This window comes from Eurosta solidaginis, chromosome 1 (assembly GCF_040869045.1).
Source record: "Eurosta solidaginis isolate ZX-2024a chromosome 1, ASM4086904v1, whole genome shotgun sequence".
Taxonomy (NCBI): Eukaryota; Metazoa; Arthropoda; class Insecta; order Diptera; family Tephritidae; genus Eurosta; species Eurosta solidaginis.
Genome location: NC_090319.1, coordinates 290,935,652 through 290,958,976, shown reverse-complemented (window position 1 = coordinate 290,958,976; position 23,325 = coordinate 290,935,652). Strand labels below are relative to the sequence as shown.

Here is a 23,325-nt window from a genome sequence, read left to right as displayed (position 1 = left end):
TAATGTGTTTATGTAGCTTGCTTAAATGTGGTTGTGCCTTTATTTATAAGCTTAGAGATGGTAATATTCGTCACACTGCCCTCCATCTAAGTCTGATCATCCCGATCAGACAAATTTCCTGATCTAAACGCTGCCAGCCTTTTCAAATGAACCACTTCCATTTTGTTTCGTAGTTTGCCAATGGTTTGTATGCCGTAAACTACATCATTGGTTCGTTTTATAATTTTTTATGGGCCTTCCCAATTAGATTGCAATTTCGGTGACAAACCTTTTTTTCGTTGTGGGTTGTATAGCAGCACCAAATCTCCTTCCCGAAAACCTTTCGAATTAATGCATTATCATATCTGGCTTTCATCTTGTCACTCATAGTCTTGGTTCGTTGTGTTACAAGATCATGTATCTCCCTAAGCTCTTTCTCCAAGACACCAGTGGATTTCTTGGAATTTTTCTCCACATCGGAATTTCTCCGAAACTCCAAATCAACTGGCAGTCGAAAGTCATTGCTAAAAATTACGTTTGCGGGAGTTTGGCCCGTTGTCTCATGCACTGTCGATCGGTAAGCCATCAAGAATAATGGTATGCGTGTATCCCACTCTTTATGGAGATGTCCACTACTTTCCTTAAGTGCTCCTCCAATGTTCTATTGAATCGTTCCACCATACCATCGGACTGAGGATGCAATGCAGTTGTTCGTGTTTTTCGAATGTCCAATGTTTTACACATTTCTTGGAACACAGCTGATTCAGAATTTCTTCCTTGGTCAGAATGTAACTGCATTTGTACACCATACCTTGCAACGCAATTGTTTATGAACACCTCTGCTACTGTTTCCGCTTCTTGATTTGGGATTGGGTATACCTCTGGCCATTTGCTGAAATAATCCATAACCACCAGTACATATTTGTTTCCTCAGTTGCTGGTAGGAAATGGGCCTACGACATCTATAGCGATCCTTTCAAATGGCTCACCTGAGTTATATTGCTTCATTTGGTCATGACTTCGGGTTTTTGGCCGTTTCGCTCTGCTGCAAACCTCGCAGTTGGCAATCCACTCAGTGACCGGCTGACGGCAACAAACCCAATAGAATCTCTGCTTAATCTTCTCGAGCGCCTTCGTAATTCCAAGATGACCTCCACGTGGACCTTTATGTAGCTCAATGAGAACGTCGGGAATCCTTTTCCTTGGAACAACTATCAGGTTCCTCTTACTTTGACAATCCTCACTCTCCCATACCCGATGAAGGCAACCCGATATCAATTCTAAACTGTTCCACTGTGCCAATATGACTTCGCAATGGGACTCTCTGCTAATATCTTCTTTCTATTTCGTCTTTCGTTTCGTGTCCTTGCATAACATGTGACAGATCTCTTTCTTCTAGCTGACACTTCCTTAGTTGTTCATTGTCCCATTCATCCGTACATGTTATAGTCATTAGCCGGACATCTATAATGTCTTCTTTAGCATCGGCCTTTGAACAGTACTTGCATTCCAAACTACATGATATTCGTGGCATTGCATCAGCATTTCTATGGGTTCTACCTTTTCGATCCACAGCGCCGCTGTTGCTCATTTCTTGTATGATTTGACTCACCACTTCCCGCTTCGCAAGTGGAACACTAAGAGGAGCTTGACGGATCGGCCTCGCATCTCCAGTGTCAATTTTATATTTCACAACTTTGGTTCGGCCTGGTTTGGAACCATCCAAGTCAAATATGTTGGCGTACTTTAGGAGCAGTTGTTTTGACTTACTCTGATAGTCTTCCTCTAGTCCCTTCGTCCATGCCATGGTGTCATCTGAAAGATCAATATTGCTAGTTGAAACGTCTTCCTGGAGCTGTTCACAATTGATTACTACTTCAAAATACTACTTCAAAATACTACTTCAAAATACTACTACAAAATAACTCCTCCGGTCAGTGTGAGTGGTGACTTGAACTCATTAAGTACTCTTACCGGGATACGTCCATCTTGTTTTGCAATAGCCAGCTTTTTCCTACAAGTACGTTCAGTGTTGATTTGTTTGCTGCCTCGACAACCCACAACTTGTTTGTTCCACAATCTCCATCAACCTTTGCCCAGATGACTGCTTCTGATTTTGGTGGTATTTGCTGACTCTCTTCCACCAGCACTCGCTTACTGTAGTAGTCTATCTCGTAGCCGAAATTAAGTGGCACATCCATGTTCTTATATCGCATCGTCTTGCTTTGCATGTCGATCTTGATACCTTGGTCGATTAAGAAGTCCACTCAAATTATGATTTCTATAACAATCTCTGCTCTGCGTTTACGACCACCCACATTGTTGGAACTGTGAAGGTTGGTGTTGCAATAACGTGCAGTGTGCCCTTGCTTTCCACACTTAAAGCATTTGACTGCACCATTATTCTTCTGCTGCATACCCTTCAATGCTTTCAAAATTGTGCCTACCCACTCTGGTCTTTCTATTTACACACGATGAGCCTTATATGCTGGTTTACTCAATAGGGAGGCAGTTTCCTGAGTCAATTTTTACCCTCTCGGTGTACTCCGCGGGTGCGTGCGCATTTGCCAAATGAGCCAACCTTTCGCCATCCGAAGCAAACTCTTGCAAAGTCTCATTCGATTTTTGTTAACGGTTTTGCAGCTCAATTCGGTATATATGTTTCCTGTGTTCGCTTCAGTATTGCCTCTCTAGAGCGCTCATCAATGTTTCATAGTTGTTCTTTTCGTACTCTGGAATGGTCTGCAAGATTTTACCTGCAGGCCCTTTCAATGCCACGAACAGTGCAGCAGGTTTATCTTCAGCATTCCAGTTGTTCACTGCTGCGGTCTGTTGCTCAAAGAGCTGGAAAGGAACAGAACCGTCAAAAGATGGAGTTTTTACTTTCGTGTTACTCGCTGAAACTGATGGGCGGTTAATTTGCAACTCCTGTATACGACCTCTCAAAGCTTCTATCTCGGCATCAATTTTGTCCTCGAGCTGTACAATTTATGTATCCTGTGCTTCTAGCTTTGATGTTACCCTTGCTTCCTGTGCTTCTAACTGCGAAGACATTTGTACCACCTGCAATGATAAGCGCTCCTCTCGTGCTTCCATTTTAGATGTAATCTGTGTCGACATTTCTAAAATACGCGATTCTTGTGCTTCAATCTTCAATGTTATTTGTGACGACATTTCGGATATAGGTGTCTCCTGTGATTCCATCTTGGATGTCATATATGTCTTCTGTTCTGCCAGCTTATATGTTATATTTGTCTTTTGTTCTTCCAGTTGAGATGACATTTCGGTTGATATTTGTTTCAAAACTGCCGATATCGCGTTTGTGCCAACACTTGCCAATGGATTCGGAGTCTCCATCTTCTCCTCCATTTTAGTCGCTGGCTCTTCAACATCATGATAAAAGACATACTCGTCCACATTAATTCCTTCCAACTCCATTACCTCTCGTAGTCGAGCTTGAGGTTCGATCTTATTGCCGGTTGTATTCAATCCACGGTTTTCCAAATCCATTTTCAGTTGCTGCATCCTTAATTCACTTAACTTTGCCATGTCCAAGTTGTATTCGAAATCTTCAGAATTTATTCAACAATTCCTCTTCTGACACCAATTGCAACGAATTTATTTCCAACATTCTGCTTATGTTCGTATCGCTAAATTGTTGAATAAAACACTCCAATATTCTGCATTACATAATGGTCTTTATTAGACTACTCTCTAAGTATTTCGCACTTAGACTTCACTTCGCAACTGATAGCGTGTTTAAATCAAACTGAATATGGACTACTCAGCTTCTGCTGCTTTTATACTCTCTGCAGAATGTTCAGACTTTTCTTCTTCTAGAATCATCTACCTGGTCACCAGCCATACGCGCATGGATTTGTAGTGTGTAACCATATGCGTGTGTGAGCGAAGTAGTAACTGATGATGACATCCGTTTGTGAGTATCTCTCTGCTGCTTGTATGTATGTGTGGACATGATGATTATGTGTTTATGTAGCTTGCTTAAATGTGGTTGTGCCTTCATTTAATAACCTTAGAAATGGTAATATTCGTCACAATATTTTCAAAAGGAAATGCAATTGTGTATGTCTACAAATATAATGCATCACAAACACGAAAGAACCCTTAACAATTTGGAAAGACATCTTTCACTGTACGTATGTTTATTTGCTTTACTTAAAGAAATTAATTGCTTTGGATATGCTTAGAATGTAATCATAATTTTTTTAATTACTTTTTTACTTACCGGTAAACTCAAATTGCGTGCCAAACGCAAACTGTTCAATTCAACTAATTCCAAAATGAAACCTTGTGGTAGGCCACCATCGAAGCCTTCTAAGCAATCAACTTGTAGTGAATCAATTGATTGATTTGTGACTGTGCAATTTTGTAATGGAAATGGACGACCTGAAAGTGCAAATAAATATAACTATGTAATTACTGTTGAATTTAAAAGGAAAGTTTACAAGATGAAGGCACTCAAGTGCTGTAAGACAAAATGTATAGAAAAGCTTAAGTATGGCAAGGCAACTAAGGATATGTAAGAAGTCGACGCAATAAAAAAAATGATCACAAAATTTTTTGTGCATATTTTAAAACGAATGGTAGTTCGTTCTTTCGACATTTTTAAGATAGTTGCACATTTTTTTGTAAATTTTTTTTTTAATTAAAAAAAATTATTTTCAAAGAAAAACCCGTTTTTATTTTAATTTACTTTTTATTTAATTTTTATTTGGTTGGTTATACTTTATTTAACTATAATTAACTTTGTTTTACTCTAGTTTTTTAATTTAATTTAATTTTGTTTTATTTCATTTTCTTTTATTTGATTTTGTAAATTTTGTTTAATTTTTTTATTAAGTTTATTTTATTATTATTTTTTATTTTATTTCAAGTTTATTTTATTTAAATTTTTTTAAATCTCTTTTATTTTACGGTATTTTGTTTTATGTTACTTTGTTTTGTTTTATTTTATTTTATGTTATTTTATTTTTTTTTTGTTATTTTATTTTATTTATTTTATTTTATTCTATTTTAGTTATTAGTTATATTCCTAGATAGAATTGAACATCTTCTATCAGTCGCTAAACGTCTTATTCCATTCCCGGTGGCGGTGGAAGAGCTCTCATTGAAAATCGTACGCATCCAAGTTTGTCGAGGACGTCCCCTGCGCCGGCTTCCTTGTGGGTTCCATTGGAAGGCCATTTTGGCAACGTTGTCATCTTCTCTGCGGAGAGTGTGACCGATCCAATCCCACTTACGTTTTTTAATTTCAGTGTTGTTTGGGGGGTTGTTCGTGAGTAGATTGGACTGATTTTACGCTGGTGTTAAAAATCCTCAGTTTTGTTTTCATCGACAATATGCGAGAGCGCCATACTCGGCCTAAGTTGTGGAATGCAGTTCGTGCCTTACAGATGCTTCAAAATACATCCGATTCTGCGCCGCCATCTTTAGTAATTTGGCTGCCAAGGTAGCAGAATTCTTCTACATCCTCAATGACGATAGTGCTGCCATTTGATGAAAGTTGGAGAGGAGATATGTTCGTTGTATGCAGTCTCATTAGCTTAGTTTTTGCGCAGTTAATTTTCAAACCGACTGCTTGAGCATTGATTTCGAGTCGCTGGAGTTTTACGGCAACAGCAGCTAGTGCGCGAGTAGTGAAGACGATATCATCAGCGTAGTCTAAATCAATTAGTTTCTAATTCAGCCTCCATCGTAACCCATCTGGGGCTTCTGCGCTTGTGCGCTTTAGGACATCGTCCAGCACTACTACGAAAAGCAGCGGTGATAGGACGCACCCTTGTCCTACGCCTTTGTTTATGCCAAATTTGGTGCTGTTTTTTCCTCTGAAGCGTACACTGATCATTGCATCTTTGTAGAGGGCCTTAATCATGTCGATGACTTTCTCTGGGACCCCGCAGTTTTTCAGAGCACTCCATATCGCGTCACGGAAGATTGTGTCAAACGCACGTTCAAAGTCAACGAAGAGAAGATATAGTGGCGATCTCCTTTCATTAGACTGTTCTATGATTATTCGTAGGATATTGATGTGGTCCACGGAAGATCAATTTGGTATAAAGCCGTTCTGTTCTTTACGCAATTGTGCGTTGCGCGTGGGCGATATTCTTGCCAGTATGATGAATGCTAGAACCTTATGCATTGAGTTAAGCAATGTAATGCCGCGCCAGTTTTTGCATTGGCTGAGATCGCCTTTTGATTTTGTTAATTTTGTAAAATTTTTTTATTTTACTTTATTTAATTATTATTTTTTATTTTATTTTATTTTATTTTATTTTATTTTATTTCAAGTTTATTTTATTTAAATGTTTTTAAATCCATTTGATTTTACGGTATTTTGTTTTAGTTTACTTTGTTTTGTTTTATTTTATTTTATGTTATTTTTTTTTTGTTATTTTATTTTATTTATTTTATTTTATTTTAGTTTTATTTTTGTTTACTTTATTTTAATATTTTTTATTATAGTTTGTTATTTCATATTTCATTTTATTTCATTTTATTTTATTTTGTTTTATTTTACTTTATTTTATTTTATTTTATTTTATTTTATTTTATTTTATTTTATTTTAATTTGTTTTATTTTATCTCTCCTTAATTTTTTTATATTTTCTTTTATTATACTTTATTTTATTTTTCTATATTTTATATTGTTTTATATTATTTTATTTTATTTAATTTTATTTTATTTTTTTTGATTTGTTTTTTTTTTATTTTTATTTTGTTTTATTATTGAATAGTGCTTTACAAACTACTAAACCAATTTTAGCTAAAACTCTTTTTTGAATTTTCTTACTCACCTGCAGCAACAATTTGAAAAATGCAAGGACTCTTTTGCATGCCGATCGAGTTTCGACCCCAACAAGAAATTGTTCCGTAATCCAGATCAGTAGTTGGCGTGTAGTTCAATCTGGACATTCCGGTCTGCAATGAGGTTAAATTGAAGATTAATTCATATATAATTTAAGTCGCAAATTTTAGAGCAAACGTTATTTGTTGTATACATAAAAGCAACAAGTTACTAAAGAATAGCATAACCGGGTGTTGAAGGTGGTGCGTTGATCTGAAAGTTTGGACATTCTTGTATCAACATAATATAGGCATCCATACAGCAGTGAAAATGAAAAAAACCACTGACAATTTTTATCAAATTTTATCAATTAAATTATTTTTTCTATGCTCAATAGTTAAGTAAACACTTACATAAAATTTTTAGCTGGGAGCATGAAAACCAACCTTTCAAAAACATCATCAAAACAATTCAAAGATTCGAGAACCATGTTTTTATTTAGATTTTTTTTTTGAATCTTTCTGAGTATGCAGTTTTGTTGCCAAATAAATTTTGGTTAACACAGTGTTATTATAGGTCTCTCAAGATTCGCATTGATTTTTGACATATTTTTTTTCGGAGTATGTTTAAGACTTGTTTTTATATAAAATATAAAGATAAGTGTTCTTCGAATAGAGGAAAATATAAAACATCCTTCTAAAAAAAAAAACTGTCGGTGCAAATTTTGAGAGGCCTAAAACTTACACCTTGTTAACCAAAATTGCTTGGGATACATACTTCAAAAATTTCAAAAACTCTAAATAAAAGTTTTGAAGTTTTCGCTAAATTTTCTGGCATCTTCGAACTTTTTCGAAAACGTTTTTGAGTACAATTTTCACACTTTTAGCTACAAAATTTATGAAAAAAATGTTCGTAAATTATCGAAAATAAAAAAGCCAAATCGACAAAACTAAAAAAAAAAATCCACTGCTGATATCTTGTTTGCTGCTTTATATTTCTCACTCAGAGTTGGCATATTTTACCCGTAGTTATATTGTGGCATTGCACCAAAGGGAGAACAAATTTCCTTTAGGTGGTGCACGGATTGATGTGATAACAAAATTCATATGTATAGTATGCGCAAAGGCATCAACTTTGAAAAAATTCCCATTGAGCAACAAACTTCAAAGCTCACGCCTAGTTTAGAGAACCATCAACATGAAATAATAGGAGAAAATAATCTGCTTATTTCTAAAAATCATCACTCTTGCTTCAATATTAACGTAACTACATTTATTTTACTTAAGAACGTTAAAAGCAAAAACTAGTAAAATCTTGTAATTTATTCATTAGCATGATTAGTAAAGCTTCAAAGATTTCTTGTTTATTTTGTGCACTTTTAATGAATACTAACGCTATCAATTTGCAACATTTGACACGCCCACTGTCCATTAGTTACGAAAGAATAATTGAGAGAATATATAAATGCACAAATGAGTAAAAGGATAGCAAAAAATTAATTGAATGAAAGAAATGAAATGCAGACACTTTTAGGTCAACGCCAAGCCGCGGAAAATAAGATAGCACGGTCAGCACAAGGGATGCGCTGGAAAGTATGCTAGGGTTTTTGTGCTTTATTATGGCAACTACTTAACAGTGTGTCTATATATATATGTATATATGTATGTGTGTGTAAGTGAGATCGCTAACATCCACTTGAATGTGAGTACAGTTCAATTGCATTGTTTGAATATGAGTCATTGCACAGCGAATGCTTTCCGTTCTACAGCCATATACAGCAGCACACAAACAAACACAATTACATTGCTATATATAACTGTATAATTACCTCTGTTGAATGCAATCGCGCGGGCAATTCCGTTTGTTCACCGGATGAGTTAAAAGTCCATGTAAATGCTTCCGATGGTGGTGATGAGTCCACTTCACATTTGAGCATCAGAGTTTCATGCTTTAGGGCACCGAGTAGCTCTTCGTGATCGGTAGAACAAATTGGTGCATCTATAATAAGAAGAAGAAAATAAAAATTAATAAAAAAAAATTTAAAAGTTGAGATTATGTATACGCAGGAGAGCATAAAAGGGCATTTTTTGTTTGCATGCACATAAAAATATTTAAGTGCTCCCTTGTGGGTTATCGCATGGGTGTGCGCATACATACTAATGTAGGTACATACATATATACAAACAAGATATAACTCTCATCTTTTGTTTGTTGCAAAAACCCCTAAAGGTGGAGTTGGCAACAAAAAAACCAGCCAAGTAAACAAAGTAAGCAGAAAATGACAGCAAAAAATTTGAATTGCTGCTTGTGGATGTCCAACGCTTCGCATAATGAAATGAATGCGGAAAAGCAGCCATGCGCGCTACTGGCACCGTTGGCAGCATCCTACACCTTAAAACAAACCCCAGTTTTCAGTTTTCGTCTTTACTTTTTCCACCACATATTACATTGTTTTTTCTTCTTTATAATCTCATTTTACTTATTTTGTGGAAAAAAGTCCAGTTTTTATATCCTTATTGTATGTATGTGCGTGCGTGTAAATTTTTCGCTTGGCATTTTTTCGCTTATTCTATTTTTCCCTTATTCTTTTGGCTTTCTATGCATTCGATTTAAAGTTTTTTTAGGCTTTTTTTCTATTTGAATTTTTTGTGTTTGCTTCGCAAGTGTAATTAGCCTGAAAGTCGCCGCGTTAGCTTTAAATTGCAATTAAGTATCAAGTCAGCACGCGAAAGGCCATGAGCAGCATCACCAGTATACACACACACAAGTTTACATGCATCACATACAACTACTGGTAAAAGAAGTTATGCAGTTACTGTCTGTTGGTGGTAATCAAGGTCAGATTTTAAGAGTGGGGCTTAGAGGTCGAATAGACTTACAAAATGTATTGTTTTTAAAATATAAATTTAAAAGCAATTTGTGTAATATTTTTTTCGAATGTTTATTATTTGTTTATCGCAATATTGAGAAGTTATAAATTTTATAATACTACGTTCATAACGAACCTTAAATGCTGTTAGATGCTATTTGATATAAATTTCAAAGTTGATACTACATAAGAGGCTTTTCACCTCAAGTGTTCTGATTCGAACACCTTAATATCTACAAAATTCATCAAAAGTGGATGAAAATGTTGCCATTTTACGGTAGGTTACCGTTACCTGTGCAAATTGAGTGACCGATACATAAACGGATGGCAAAGATGCAGAAGCCTTAGAATATATCTGCCTGTCGTAAGGGGCGACTAAAATACAAAATTGATTCAAGGGGCTGTGTAGCGCATCTCTTTAAAAGGGTTGCCAGCGCAATATATAGCTTTTCCAACCCAATTGTCAACCTCATCTACCCGTGGCGAATCCTTTTCCTTCAATAGCCGAGGCTATGGCAATACCAAGTTCCTCATGGATATAGGGGTTATGAAGGCGGTATGAAGGTTTCATGTGGTCATACTAAATCGTCCCCGAGATTGTCGGGCTAGTCCTTAATGGTGCTTGTTACCCAATGCCTTATAGCTACAACAACAACAACATGTAGGTTGTCGAAATTTTGGGTTTATTCTTTCTGCTAACAACTTTGGGAAATTTAGTTCGTTCTTCTTGTTTTGAACATTGATCTTTTTGGAACACTCATCTAAGCAGTTTACTAGAAGAACGAGTGACATCCAAATTTAATATTGCTATTTTATCATTTAGATGTTAGGTAACCATAGTACAACGGCGCATGTCGAAGAAAGGTTATCGATAGAGTCAACGATAGCTGGAAATAGCACGTTTTCTTCGTGTACGTATTTTACGCTCGCGCCTGCACTTTTGTTTAAATAACAGAATTACGACGTGCCTGAATATGCGCTACCTAGATACTTCCTTAGTTACAAGCATGACTACATATACCCCAAAATTTTCACAAAATAAATACAAGAAACTCATTTAAAAGGTACTCAAAAATATCCCCAACGCAGTCAATAACGATCTTGAAATGGTGCTAACAATTTTTTTAAATGGCAAATCTTTTTAAATGGCGAATTTTGAAACAGCCACGAAAATATTCCTAAAACGGTACTCCAATAGTATTTTAAGTGTGTTGAAATGATCCTAAACACAGTTCCAAATTATGCCAAAATGACTATGAAATGATTCCGAAAGCAATTAACCTTTAATGGTCAAAAGTTACCTTGAAACACCCGGAGAAAATCGTGAAGAGGATCCTTTAATTTTTTCCAAAATTTTTAGCCGAATGGTATATTCCCGGCCATGCTACAAGTTTCAAGTAGGGCGGCCTTCGAATGGCTTAAAACATTATTCGATGGGAGCATAAGACTTAATCATGTACAGCACTCTTGGATAAATGCTCGTGTAGCTTTCCTACCAAAGGCGGGGAAGATCGGTCAAGTGTATCCCAAAGATTATAGACCTATTAGCATAACATCATTTCTGCTCAAAACCTTTGAGAGGCTGATAGATGTGTACATAAAGTCCAACGTGGATGAAAAGCTGCTCTCCACAACACAACATGCGTACACCTAAGGCAAGTCGGTAGACACCGCATTGCATAGGGCGGTAATAAGCGTAGAAAAAGCCCTGTAATATAAGGAATATGCTCTAGGAGTCTTCTTAGACATTGCCGGGGCTTTCAATAATGTCTCTAAATGGGCGATTATGGATGGTCTTAATTACATTAAAGTACATCCCACCTTAATCAGATGGATCGGCTGCATGTTAAATTGCAGGAAGATTACATCACAATTGGGATTGTACGAGGCCAGGAAATCAGTGGGCAGGGCACGCCGCAGGGAGGGGTGCTATCAGCTCTGCTGTGGACGCTGGTCATCAACCAACTGCTCAGGCGATTCGATGAAGGACCCGTAAAACTTACGGCTTACGCAGATGACGTTGCAATTGTCATAAGTGGAAAGTGCCTTCCAACGATTAGTTCTTTGATGGATCGGGCGCTTCGGGATAGTCATACCTGGGCATATAACGTCGGGTTGAAAGTCAATGCCGATAAGACGGATATGGTCTTGTTTACAAAGAGGTACAAGGTCCCAAATTGGACAAGGACTAAGTAAGGAGGGGTGATCTTACAGGAGAAACCCTGCACTTTATTCTAAACCCTGAATCTAGGAATAATGAAGGATTTTTTTCCTCTTTCCAACGTAACTTATTTTCCTTTCTGTTTGTTTAAAAAACAAAAAAGTGCATTCAATTATTTTATTTTAAATTGAAAATCCGATAAATCAAGAAAATTTTGTTTTGCTTTCAACTTTATTTCTTAATTCCGTTAGCTGTTTGCTTTCCAAACAAAATATAAACTTTAGTGAAAATTTTCGAATATTCTTGTTGCTTGGTTTTTGTTACAACTTTGTATATTTGCATCTAACGCTATTACGCTTTTTTCCACTTCATTTATTTATTTTCCATACAAATACCAACCAGATATTTTTTTTTGGTATGGTTAATACTCAGCTTAGATTCGCGTTGCTCAACGCGATCCCTAACAGACAGCTTGCATTTTCTTGATATTAAAAAAAATGAAAGTTTATAAAAATAAAGAAAAAAAATACCAGATCAAGTTTCTGGACAGTTGGCATAACAGCAGGAAAATTGCAATTTTTCACTTTTCTGTCTAGCACTTCTTTCTTTTCTTGTTGCTACTGCAATGATATTCTGTTTGAAAAGCTTAATACAGTTAAAATGGCATGCATTTTTTATTTCATTATAAAATTTAAAGTTTTATATGTTGCAAGTTATTGTTTTAATCCCACCCACATAGAAAAAATTTGAAAATCGATATATAAATATGAATTGGGAATTTGGTTCTGGTTTGAAAAGATTTGTTTTAAAATTTGGTTTCACTTCGAAGAAAACTCTTTTGAGCGCCTATTATGATGATGACCCGACAGTTGCAGTGAAAACGAAAAAATGTCGCTTAAATCATCCCAAAAATACTTATAAAGAAACCAGAAATTGCTCTGAAACTATTCTAAAATTATACCGGGAGAACCCCGAAATTATCTCGAAAATACACCAAAAAGTCCCAATAAAATCCCAAAAGAACCTTAAAGCCATTGCGAAATACTCCTAAAATGGCCATAAAATATACCCGAAATAGTCCGAAACTACACCGATATAACTACAAAATCATCCCAAATTCGTCCCTTAAACCATCCTTCGAAATTACTCCAAAGATACCTTCAAATCGCTCCGAAATGCAGCCGAAATAGTTCCAAAATTAATCCAAATTAGTCCCTTAAACCACGTCACTTAAACATTTTGAAGGGAAATTTTAGAAACTCTCGATTATTCAGAGCAGTCTGTTATCGCTAGAGTCGCTGTGCTGTCGAATAATTAACTAAAATATTCAGTGTAGCAAAATGTTCTTTATTTAAAACACTACTATGTTAGTAGTACATTACAATCGCGTACTTCACTTGCTATCTTTTAAAATCAAACTGAATGGCTACTCCTTAGCTTGCGCTGCTTTTATACTATCAGTAGCCTCGATCATCTATTTCTTCCTGGGTCTAGATTTTTCACGAACATACTTCTCGAATATTTGCTTATTTATTTCGAGTTTTTGTATCTCATATTGCATTTAGCTATATACGTGTATATTTAAGGTTTAGAGGAGGTCATGTGCGCGCTTTATTGCTGTGTCTCTACTTCTCATATTTAATGTTGCCTTCTATGCATATATATGTGTATGTAATATGCGCTCATTACTGTTGTGTACATTAAGCTGGGTCGATTTATTAACCTATATCGCGCCATCGATTTTTCGATAGGTTTTGGGCTTAGGAAAAAAAGTTCCACTAAGCATACCCAAAAAAATAATAAGCCTGCAAAATTTGAGTTTTTTGATTTTTTTCCCTTGATTTTTAAGGTTTTTTTCATGACCTACTTGAAAAATTTTCATTTGTTTTTAAAATTTTCATGCATTCTCTGTCCGACTCAAAATTGCCCGCTAAAAACTTTGCCGATAACGGTTTTTTGAAAAAAAAAATATTTTTTGGGGTTTGAGAAGTGTATTGGTGAAAAAATTTATTTTTTCGACATTTTTTTTTAAGGGTGTCTTCAGAAATGTGCAAAAGAATTGCCGATGAAAACGAATTTGTCTCATAGTTCCTATCCCACTTAAAATTATACGATAAAAACGTTGGCATTAACAGTTTAAAAAAAAAAAAATTTTTTTGTTTTTGGGACTTGTTTTGGTCGAAATCGACTTTTTTCATTTTTAAGGCTCCAAATCTTTTTTTATGTATATGTTTCCGTTAGACCCACCAATAAGTATACTAAAGTGAGCAGCGGACGAGCTAAGTTGATTTAGCCATGTCCGTCTGTCCGTCCGTCCGTCTGTCCGTCTGTCCGTTTGTTTGAACGCAAACTAGTCCCTCAATTTTTGAGATATCTTGATGAAATTGGGTAAGCAGGCATATTTTGATGGGGGATTTGACATTTGACATACAACCGACTGTTCAGGTAAGATGATTTCCTTTTTTTTCGAAATCGATTTTTATTATAAATATGTCCGATATTGACGATTTTTTCAGACAACCATCTATGCCCAATACGTAAGCTTGTGGTAAAATTCGATGTTGCTAGATGTTAAAATGGGGCAGAAATGGCGAAAACCCTCATACTGAATAATCGATTGTATGGGAGGTATATGCTATAGTGGCCCGATTCGGTCGATTTCGACATATGTTAAATCCCCAATCAAAATATGCCTGCTTACCAAATTTCATTAAGATATCTCAAAAATTGAGGGACTAGTTTGCGTTCAAACAAACGGACAGACGGACAGACGGACGGACGGACAGACGGACGGACAGACTGACATGGCTAAATCAACTTAGCTCGTCCCCTGCTCATTTTAGTATACTTATTGGTGGGTCTAACGGAAACATATACATAAAAATGATTTGGAGCCTTGAAAATGAAAAAAGTCGATTTCTTCTCGAATTGAGGGACTAGCGTTTGCTTTCAAACAAACGGACGGACGGATTGACAGACGAACATGACTAAATCAACTTAACTCGTCCCCTGATCATTTTGGTATACTTATTGGTGGGTCTAACGGAAACATATAAATAAAAAATTATTTGGAGCCTTGAAAATGAAAAAAATCGATTTCGATCAAAACAAGTCCCAAAATCCAAAAAAAAAATTCTTTTTTTTAAAAACTGTTAATGCCAACCTTTTTATCTCATAACTTTAAGTGGGATAGGAACTATCAGACTAATTCGTTTTCATCGGCAACACTTTTGCACGTTTCTGAAGATTCATTTAAAAAAAATGGCGAAAAAATAAATTTATTCACCAAAACACTCCTCAAAACCCAAAAAATATTTTTTTTTTTTCAAAAAACTGTTATCGCCAAAGTCTTTACCGGACAATTTTGAGTCGGACAGGGTATACATAAAAATATTAAAATCAAATGAAAATTTTTTAAGTCGGTCATGAAAAAAACCTTAAAAATCAAAGAAAAAAAGTCAAAAAACTCAAATTTTGCAGGCTCGAAAAATATTTTTTTGGGTATGCTTAGTGAAACTGTTTTTTCCTGAGCCCAAAACCTATCGAAAAATCTATGGCGCGATATGGGTTAACTTTCGTCCATGCAAATCAACCCAGCTTAGTGTACATGCATGTGTAGCTGTTTTCCATTTTATCTGATATTTCATATGCTTATCTGCTGTTGTTGTTGGCCAGAATTTATGACTAGCGGCATAGTGACGTTTCGAAACTGCTAATATTCGTCACAATATCTTAAGAATGCTTTTGAAACCAAGACTCGTTATACTTTAACCCGAATTTATTGAATAACTATAAGAGTCAATTATCATTAATAAGTTTTAAAATGATCAATTCTTATTTTTGAATTGTATAATTTTGTATTCCATTATATTCCGACCCAGCCCTGATCTAAGGAGTCTCCGTATTAAATGATCCATCTTTTGAAATGTAAGGTAGAATATTATGCCCATAGTTGCATGTAAACTCGTAGTTAGCTTGTCCTTCCTCTGATGAAAATTTCTGTGGGTCATAGCGCCCATTAAATATAGCCCACAGTAAGTATAGGTTACTAGTGATGCCAGTGCGCCACATAATTGTGAAATAGTGTATCAGACCAGCGGCACAAGCCTCGATATGAACGCAATATCGCAACGTCGCGCAACGTTACACGGCCTTACTCTGCTCTTCTAATAAAAAAATATGGCGAAAACGAAATTTAAAATATTTACGCAAATTTTTGTAGTTTTAGAGCCAGATTATGTATGACGCCGTGACACTTTGCGTCCCAGTTACTCACGTTCATAGCAACAACTATATAATACCAGAAGTTTCATAAAGTCATGTAAGTTTATTGTCACTCACTGAAGTGAATGAATCAAATAAAAGAAATTTTGGTTCACACAGGAAAGAATGACTGCGTTACATGTAACTCGCCCTGTAATTTGGCTTAATCCGCGGAATACTCTACTCTCAAGGTCTCATACATAAATGTGTATGTTCAACACTCCTAATGCCATATCTCCACCTTACTACCAGCACTCTCTATCGCGCAAGTCACATATTCGATAAGACATTTCTGAAGAAATGTTAGCCAGAGATATCGTCGTTGTTCCCAATTCTTAACAGCCTTCGGAAAGAACTGTTCTACCAATGCGAAACAATATTAAGATACGAAAACGAGACAGCATTTAGAAACTACATCGATAGAAATAAAAGTAACTGAGGCGATAAGACGAAACGAGGAAGATAGTATTTTTGTGCCGTGAAAGTATCGAATTCGATAGGGTATAACTGGCAAAAGAGATTCGTAATGATGCGAGGAAATCGGTTGACAAAAGTGGGCAGGTTACCATTTCTAAGGCAAGGAAAGAAACCGGTTTCCTATCAAAACAAAGTTAATAGGATGCGCAACTGGGAGATCAAGTAGACCAAAAATGCGAACATATTCGTGACTCAAAAACAAAACTGCGATGTTTGTTCTTGCAAGATAACAGAGCATAGAAAGCTAATGGGATTTGCTCACCTTTTTAATATTAATAAAATATGTAAATATTTTCTTGAGCCATGCATCAGGAAATGGAAACAATTTAATTGAAAACAGAGTTCTCAAAAATTATTGAAACAAGGTTAAATTTATAACTTTCCAGTTATTTATCGCCTTAATATCGGTTTAAAGGAAAATTTTCCGCTAAAATACTTTTTACTTCCTTTATATTAGGTCTGTTGAATGTTTGTCGGCTTTTCATACAAATCTTGCAATCGATTTTTAAGTAACTTCTCATTGAGCTACAAACGTGAAACTTTACAAATAGGTTAGAGTAGCGTGACAATGCAACAAAAGGAAAAAAAATTCGTTAGGTGGCACACGGATCGAAAAAATTAGATAAGAATTTGAACATTTTCAAACCCGCTTTTAAGTCACTTCTCGATGAGCTAGAGACTTGAAATTTCAAACTTAATTCAGATGCCGATGACAGCCGGTGACACGATACAAAAATATTAGCTAGGGGGCGGACGGGATGAGATATTTAGAAAAATCGTACGAAACGGAGGGAATTTCAGGATTGATTTTGATGTAAGTTCTCATTTAGCTACAACTGTAAAACTTCACAGATAGGATAAGACGCCGAGAAAATTTAAGAAAAGCAGAACAAAATTCCGTTAGGTGGCACACGGATCGAAATATTTTGATAAGAATTTGGAAATTTGGTATTTTCAGATCGATTTTAAAGCAACTTCTCATTGAGCTACAAACACGAAACCTCAGAGACAGGTTAAGAAACCGTGAAAAAGGAACAAAAGGAGAAAAAAATTCCCCTAGGTGGCGCACGGATCGAAAAAATTAGATAATAATTTGGAAATTTGGAACCGGGTTTTACGTAACTTCTCGATGAGCTAGAGACAAAGACTTTACAACTTAATGCAGAGGTCGATGACAGCCGATGACACAATCCAAAAAGTTTTGCTAGGGGGCGCATGGACTGAGATATTTAGAAAAATCGAACGGAACGGAGGGAATTTTGGGATTTATTTTTATGTAAGTTCTCATTGAGCTACAAGCGTAAAACAGATAGGTTAAGACACCGACAAAATGTGAGAAAAGGAGAAAATAGAAATAAAATATAAAAATTGTAAGCACTTCCTTTATATAAATGGACAAAAATCAGAGAAAAATGTCTCCTTGTATAAAGACATATTCTTGCTAAACTTTGATTTTTAAATTTTGACATAGGAATTGCAAAAATATTTATGAGAAGTAAAAATATAAAGGTGGAGCGCAATTGATTAACTAATAATATCTCCTTTCCTACCAACTTTCCAATCCAAGTAATGTGTGCCCCACTTTTATATTTTTAATTCTCATAAATATTTTTGCAACTTCTATGTCAAAATTTGAAAATCAAAGTAAGGAGACGTTTTTCGCAAATTTTTGTCCATTTATATAAAGGATGTGTTTAAAATTTTTTTATTTTATTTTTCTTTATTTGTGAAATGAATTTATATCGTCTAAGTAACTACAAAACGTAACGAATTGGTTACATCTTGGCGAAAGACGATAAAATAGTAAGACATTTGCTGGTATGTCTAGATCTTTATTCCAGATTTGAAAAGGTTTAATCCTTTGGGTAACCAAAAGGAGGCAGTAGTAGCATGTGACACAACAAGCAAGAAAGGCATAGACAGAAGCGTGAGGCTGCAAAATGTGTATGATAATGTGCTAATTCTACAACATTGGACTAACCCTTTCAAAAAGTTCCTTACATCTATAAAGATAAATGACCTAAGACAAGAGAGATGACGATAGGGAAACTAATTAAAGACTGCATTCTGGTTTAGCCTCGTCAATTCCAGTAGATGTATGACGTGCAAGCTGCAGTAAGAAATAGTTGAGTACGTTCTGTGATCGTGCCCTGTGCTCTTGAAGTCAAGGCTCACTTAGTAGGCAGATTTGCAAGACCTGGAGGAAACAACTAAGCTAGGTCTGATACATTTTATGGATTTTTCCAAATGAGCGGAGTTATTCCATAACGTAAGTTCTGCTACCTAATTGGGGTTTTTCCGATTGGCCGTCAAACAAATTCTGGTAAAACTATGGATCAGCCAGTTCAAACTTTCGTAGTAGTCGCACCCAATTACATCAAACACACGCTTATTATTTATACCACAGTTGCATGTACCTATATTCTACAATAGAGGTTGTTGTTGTTCGACCAAGTTTTAAGTTTTGTTTTTTTAATTTTCTTTCAACTCGTTGTAGTTTTCTTATAAAAATTTTGTTCGCTTTTTATATTCATACTAGCAGACCCAGCAGACGTTGTTCTGCCCTAAATTTGGTCTATCTGCATAAATTTTAATAAGCTTTTTCCATCTAACTCTACCCTCCCCCTCTTCACTTTTTCCTAACCCTATTATTCACTCCTCCTTTTTCGCTTCATCTATCTCCATCTTCGTCTCTTTCTATCTCTTTCTCAGTCTCCGCCTTCTCTCTTTTCTTTTCTCTCAAGTTTTTCTCCTTCTTCTTCATATCTTATTGCCAGTCCCAGAGGGTGGTATGTATTTTGTTCCAGTCCCATTCCGAGTCTCAGTCCCAGTCCCACTCCGAGTCTCAGTCTCAGTCCCAGTCCTAGTCCTAATTCCAGTCCCAGTCCGTCTCTCGTATACTTCCCGGAAAAACGCATCGTAAATACTTATTTAGGCAAATTTATATACGAAATTTGAGGCAAATCGAATAGGACGTATGTAAATAGGTATGTGGGTATTATTAACTCTTGTCTTTATTTCGGCTTCGCATGCATATTTATCAGTTTTGCCAGCTTGATGCGACTAAATCGAATATCACAATGAACTTTAGAGCTCTAAGCAACAGCTTTCAATTGATACCCATAATATAAAAACTCATTCAAGGTGTATCCGGGTCCATGTTTTGGCCTGTATATCGAGAACATAGTCACCCAACGGTGTAAAACTTACTCTGTATTAAAGCACACATCAACAGCTTTAATTTGATACCCATAATGTAGAAACACATCCTAGTGTTACCCTGATTCACGTTTTGGCCTTTATCTCGAGACCCTAGTCACCAATAGGTATTAAAACTACCCTGTACTAAAGCACCCATCATCAGCATCAATTTGATACCCACGATGTAAAAATATTGTCAAGGCATTCACGGGACCACATTTGGCTTACATCTCGAGACCCTAGTCATCCAGGGGTATGAAAATTATCCTGTACTATTGCACTCATCAACAGCTTTCATTTGATATCCATATTGTAAAAACACATTCTGGGGGTACCCGGGTCCACGTTTTGGGCTATATCTCGAGACCCTAGCCTCCCAGTTGTATGAAAATTATCCTGAACTAAATCACTCATCAACAGCTTTCATTTGTTATCCATATTATATAAGCACATTCTAGGGGTACCCGGGTCCACGTTTTGGGCTATATCTCGAGACCCTAGCCTCCCAGTTGTATGAAAATTATCCTGTACTAAATCACTCATCAACAGCTTTCATTTGTTATCCATATTGTATAAACACATTCTAGGGGCTTTCATTTGATATCCATATTGTATACACACATTCTAGGGGTACACGTGTCCACGTTATGGGCTATATCTCGAGACACTAGCATCCCAGTTGTATGAAAATTATACTGTACTATAGCACTCATCAACAGCTTTCATTTGATATCCATATTGTATAAACACATTCTAGGGTTACCCGTGTCCACGTTTTGATCTCAAGACCCAAGGTACGTAGCGAAAAAAGGTAGACGTTTTATGGATTTTTCCAAAAGAGCGGAGTTATTCCATAACGTAAGTTCTGCTACCTAATTGGGGTTTTTCTGATTGGCCGTCAAACAAATTCTGGTAAAACTATGGACCAGCCAGTTCAACTTTTCGTAGTAGTCGCACCCAATTACATCAAACACACGCTTATTATGTATACCACATTTATTTGCATGTACCTATATTCTACAATAGAGGTTGTTGTTGTTCGACCAAGTTTTAAGTTTTGTTTTTTAATTTTATTTTAATTTTCTTTCAACTCGTTGTAGTTTTCTTATAAAAATTTTGTTCGCTTTTTATATTCATATATACATACATATATACCTACAAACAAATGTACATATATATGCATACATATATAACAACGAGTCAGATAACAAAAGTGAAAAATTCTGCCAGCATCCTTGGCCGGAGCATATTTGATTCAAACATTGTTATTGTTATCAGACTTATTATTATTGCAGTGTTTATTTTTTTTTTGCTTTTAGTTTGTTGTTGTTGTTGCATCTAATGCAACATTCATCACTGCCATGAAGCCGTTAGCATTGCTTTTCAAAATAATCCAAAAATCCAACGCGTAAAATCCTTTTATGTGCTTATCCGTTTATTGTCAGAGAGAGAGCGTGGAGAGTGAAAGGCGCGATGACATTGTTTCAGTAATAAAAAAATCTTACAGCCTTACGCGTTTTATATTCTAGCTTTTCACTGTCTACATACAATGCGACTATAAGTAAAAATATTTTTATTTCGGGTATTGAACCAAACCAACTTTTTGTAGAGATTGAAATATAAGAAAAAGGAATTCTTCGTTTTCGAAGTTAGCCTCCGAAACATAATTAAGTTATATAATCTTTAAATGAAAAAAACTTAACCTTGAATAGGAAATATGCACGATGCTTCATTTAATAACAACCAAATTATACGCAACCACATGAAAATACGGGTACTGTGCGTATATGAAACATTTTTTATCTATCAAAAAGAGGTAGCTTATCCCATTAGAAGTGTATTACAATCCGAACTGTCCACATTTTCTGTAATTATATTATTAACGCTAAAACATATTGTTAAAAGTTATGTTGAGGTGTTTCCCAAAGATCAATAAGTAAAAACACGAGTGTACTGTTCAACGTTTAATAAGAGACTCAAAGTGTCAAAAACAATGAAAGAGTGAGATTATCTGACATACGCATTGTTACAAATTTAGGGTTGCTATTTTATGTATCATATTTCAACACCCCTCCTCAATGCGAATGTTATTCTTCTAAACTTAACAATTTCATTAAATCTGTATGTTTCTTCTTCGACAAATTTTTTGTTAAAATATCAGCTATCATGTTATTAGTTGATACATATTCTAACTTTATTTCACCTTTCTCAACAATCTCTCTAATAAAATGATATCTGATATCAATGTGCTTCGATCTAGCATGATGCACTGGATTCTTTGCCAAATGTTGAGCACTAATGTTATCCCCGTACAATATCGTTGGAGTTTGACCGTTACCACATCCAATTTCAATTATAATACGTCTTAAATGTAGTGCTTCTTTTGCTGCCGATGACATGGCCATGTATTCGGCCTCGGTACTGCTTAAGGCTACACAATCCTGTTTTTCTGACTTCCAGGAAATCGCCCCTCCTGCAAGGAAGAACACGCAGCCGGTGATTGATCTTCGATCAATTCTGTTGGCGCCCCAATCGGCATCTGCGTAACCCTTCAACCCTTGACCGCATGCTCTATATCGCAACTTCATATTTTTGGTTGATGCTAGGTATCTTAAAATGTGCTTTATGCCCGCCAAATGTTCGCTATGTGGATCTTTGTTTCGCTGTGCCAACTTGGCTACCGAATGGAATATATCCGGTCTTGTCGAAAGCGCCAGCCACATCAGCGCCCCAATCGTAGATCGGTATAATGTCTGATCAACCCTAGTACAACGTTCATCATCACACGCTACTTGGTAACCAGCATCTAATGGTGTCGATGCTGACCTACATACTTCCATACAATGCTGCGTCAATAAATCTTTGATATATTGGGATTGAACAATGGTGATATCACCTAGTTCACTTTCACGCTCAATCTGCATACCAAAAAACATATGAAGGGGACCCTTGTCAATGCATTCAAAAATATCACATATATTCGCCTTGACCCTAGTCATGATTTCCTTCGATTGGCATGCTAGAAGCAGATCATCAACATAAACAAGGATTAAGCAAAGGTTACCTTCTATATCTTGTTTATACAAACAGCGTTCGCTCTCGCACTGACTGAAACCTAAACTTCTCAACGCTTCATCTAACTTGAAATTCCAAGCTCTTCCAGACTGCTTGCTGCCTTGTTCAACCTTAAGACTTTTGTTGGTTGTCTTTCATCACGGTAACCTTGTGGTTGTTTCATGTATACGACATCATCTAGTTCGCTGTTTAAATATGCTGTGCATACATCCATCTGGTGTACATGTAGTTTCATCTCTGCTGCTAATGCCAATACCAACCGTATGGTCTCAAACCGACATACTGGAGAAAAAGTGTCCGAGTAATTCACTCCATATTTCTGTGAACACCCGTTTGCCACCAACCGTGCCTTATACCGCTCAATGCCACCATGTTCGTTGCGCTTTAAGGTATATACCCACTTGCACCCTACGATTGACTGGCCCTTTGGTAAGTCTACCAAAGACCATGTATTATTTCCAACCAACGAATCGTGTTCTTTTTTCATGGCGGCCT

General features: G+C 36.0%; 1 protein-coding gene across 7 annotated transcripts in view; it reads right to left on the bottom strand.

The window, feature by feature from the left end:
• Positions 1 to 23,325, bottom strand: part of side-IV (sidestep IV) — a 502,822-nt gene that overhangs the window by 55,778 nt on the left and 423,719 nt on the right. For all 7 annotated transcript variants that reach the window (XM_067761095.1, XM_067761090.1, XM_067761096.1 and 4 more), the window contains 3 exons: positions 8,613 to 8,782; positions 6,795 to 6,918; positions 4,226 to 4,386 (listed from right to left, as the gene is read on the bottom strand). In XM_067761095.1, coding sequence (XP_067617196.1) covers positions 4,226 to 4,386; positions 6,795 to 6,918; positions 8,613 to 8,782 — 455 coding nt within the window. The remainder of the gene's footprint in view (positions 1 to 4,225; positions 4,387 to 6,794; positions 6,919 to 8,612; positions 8,783 to 23,325) is intronic.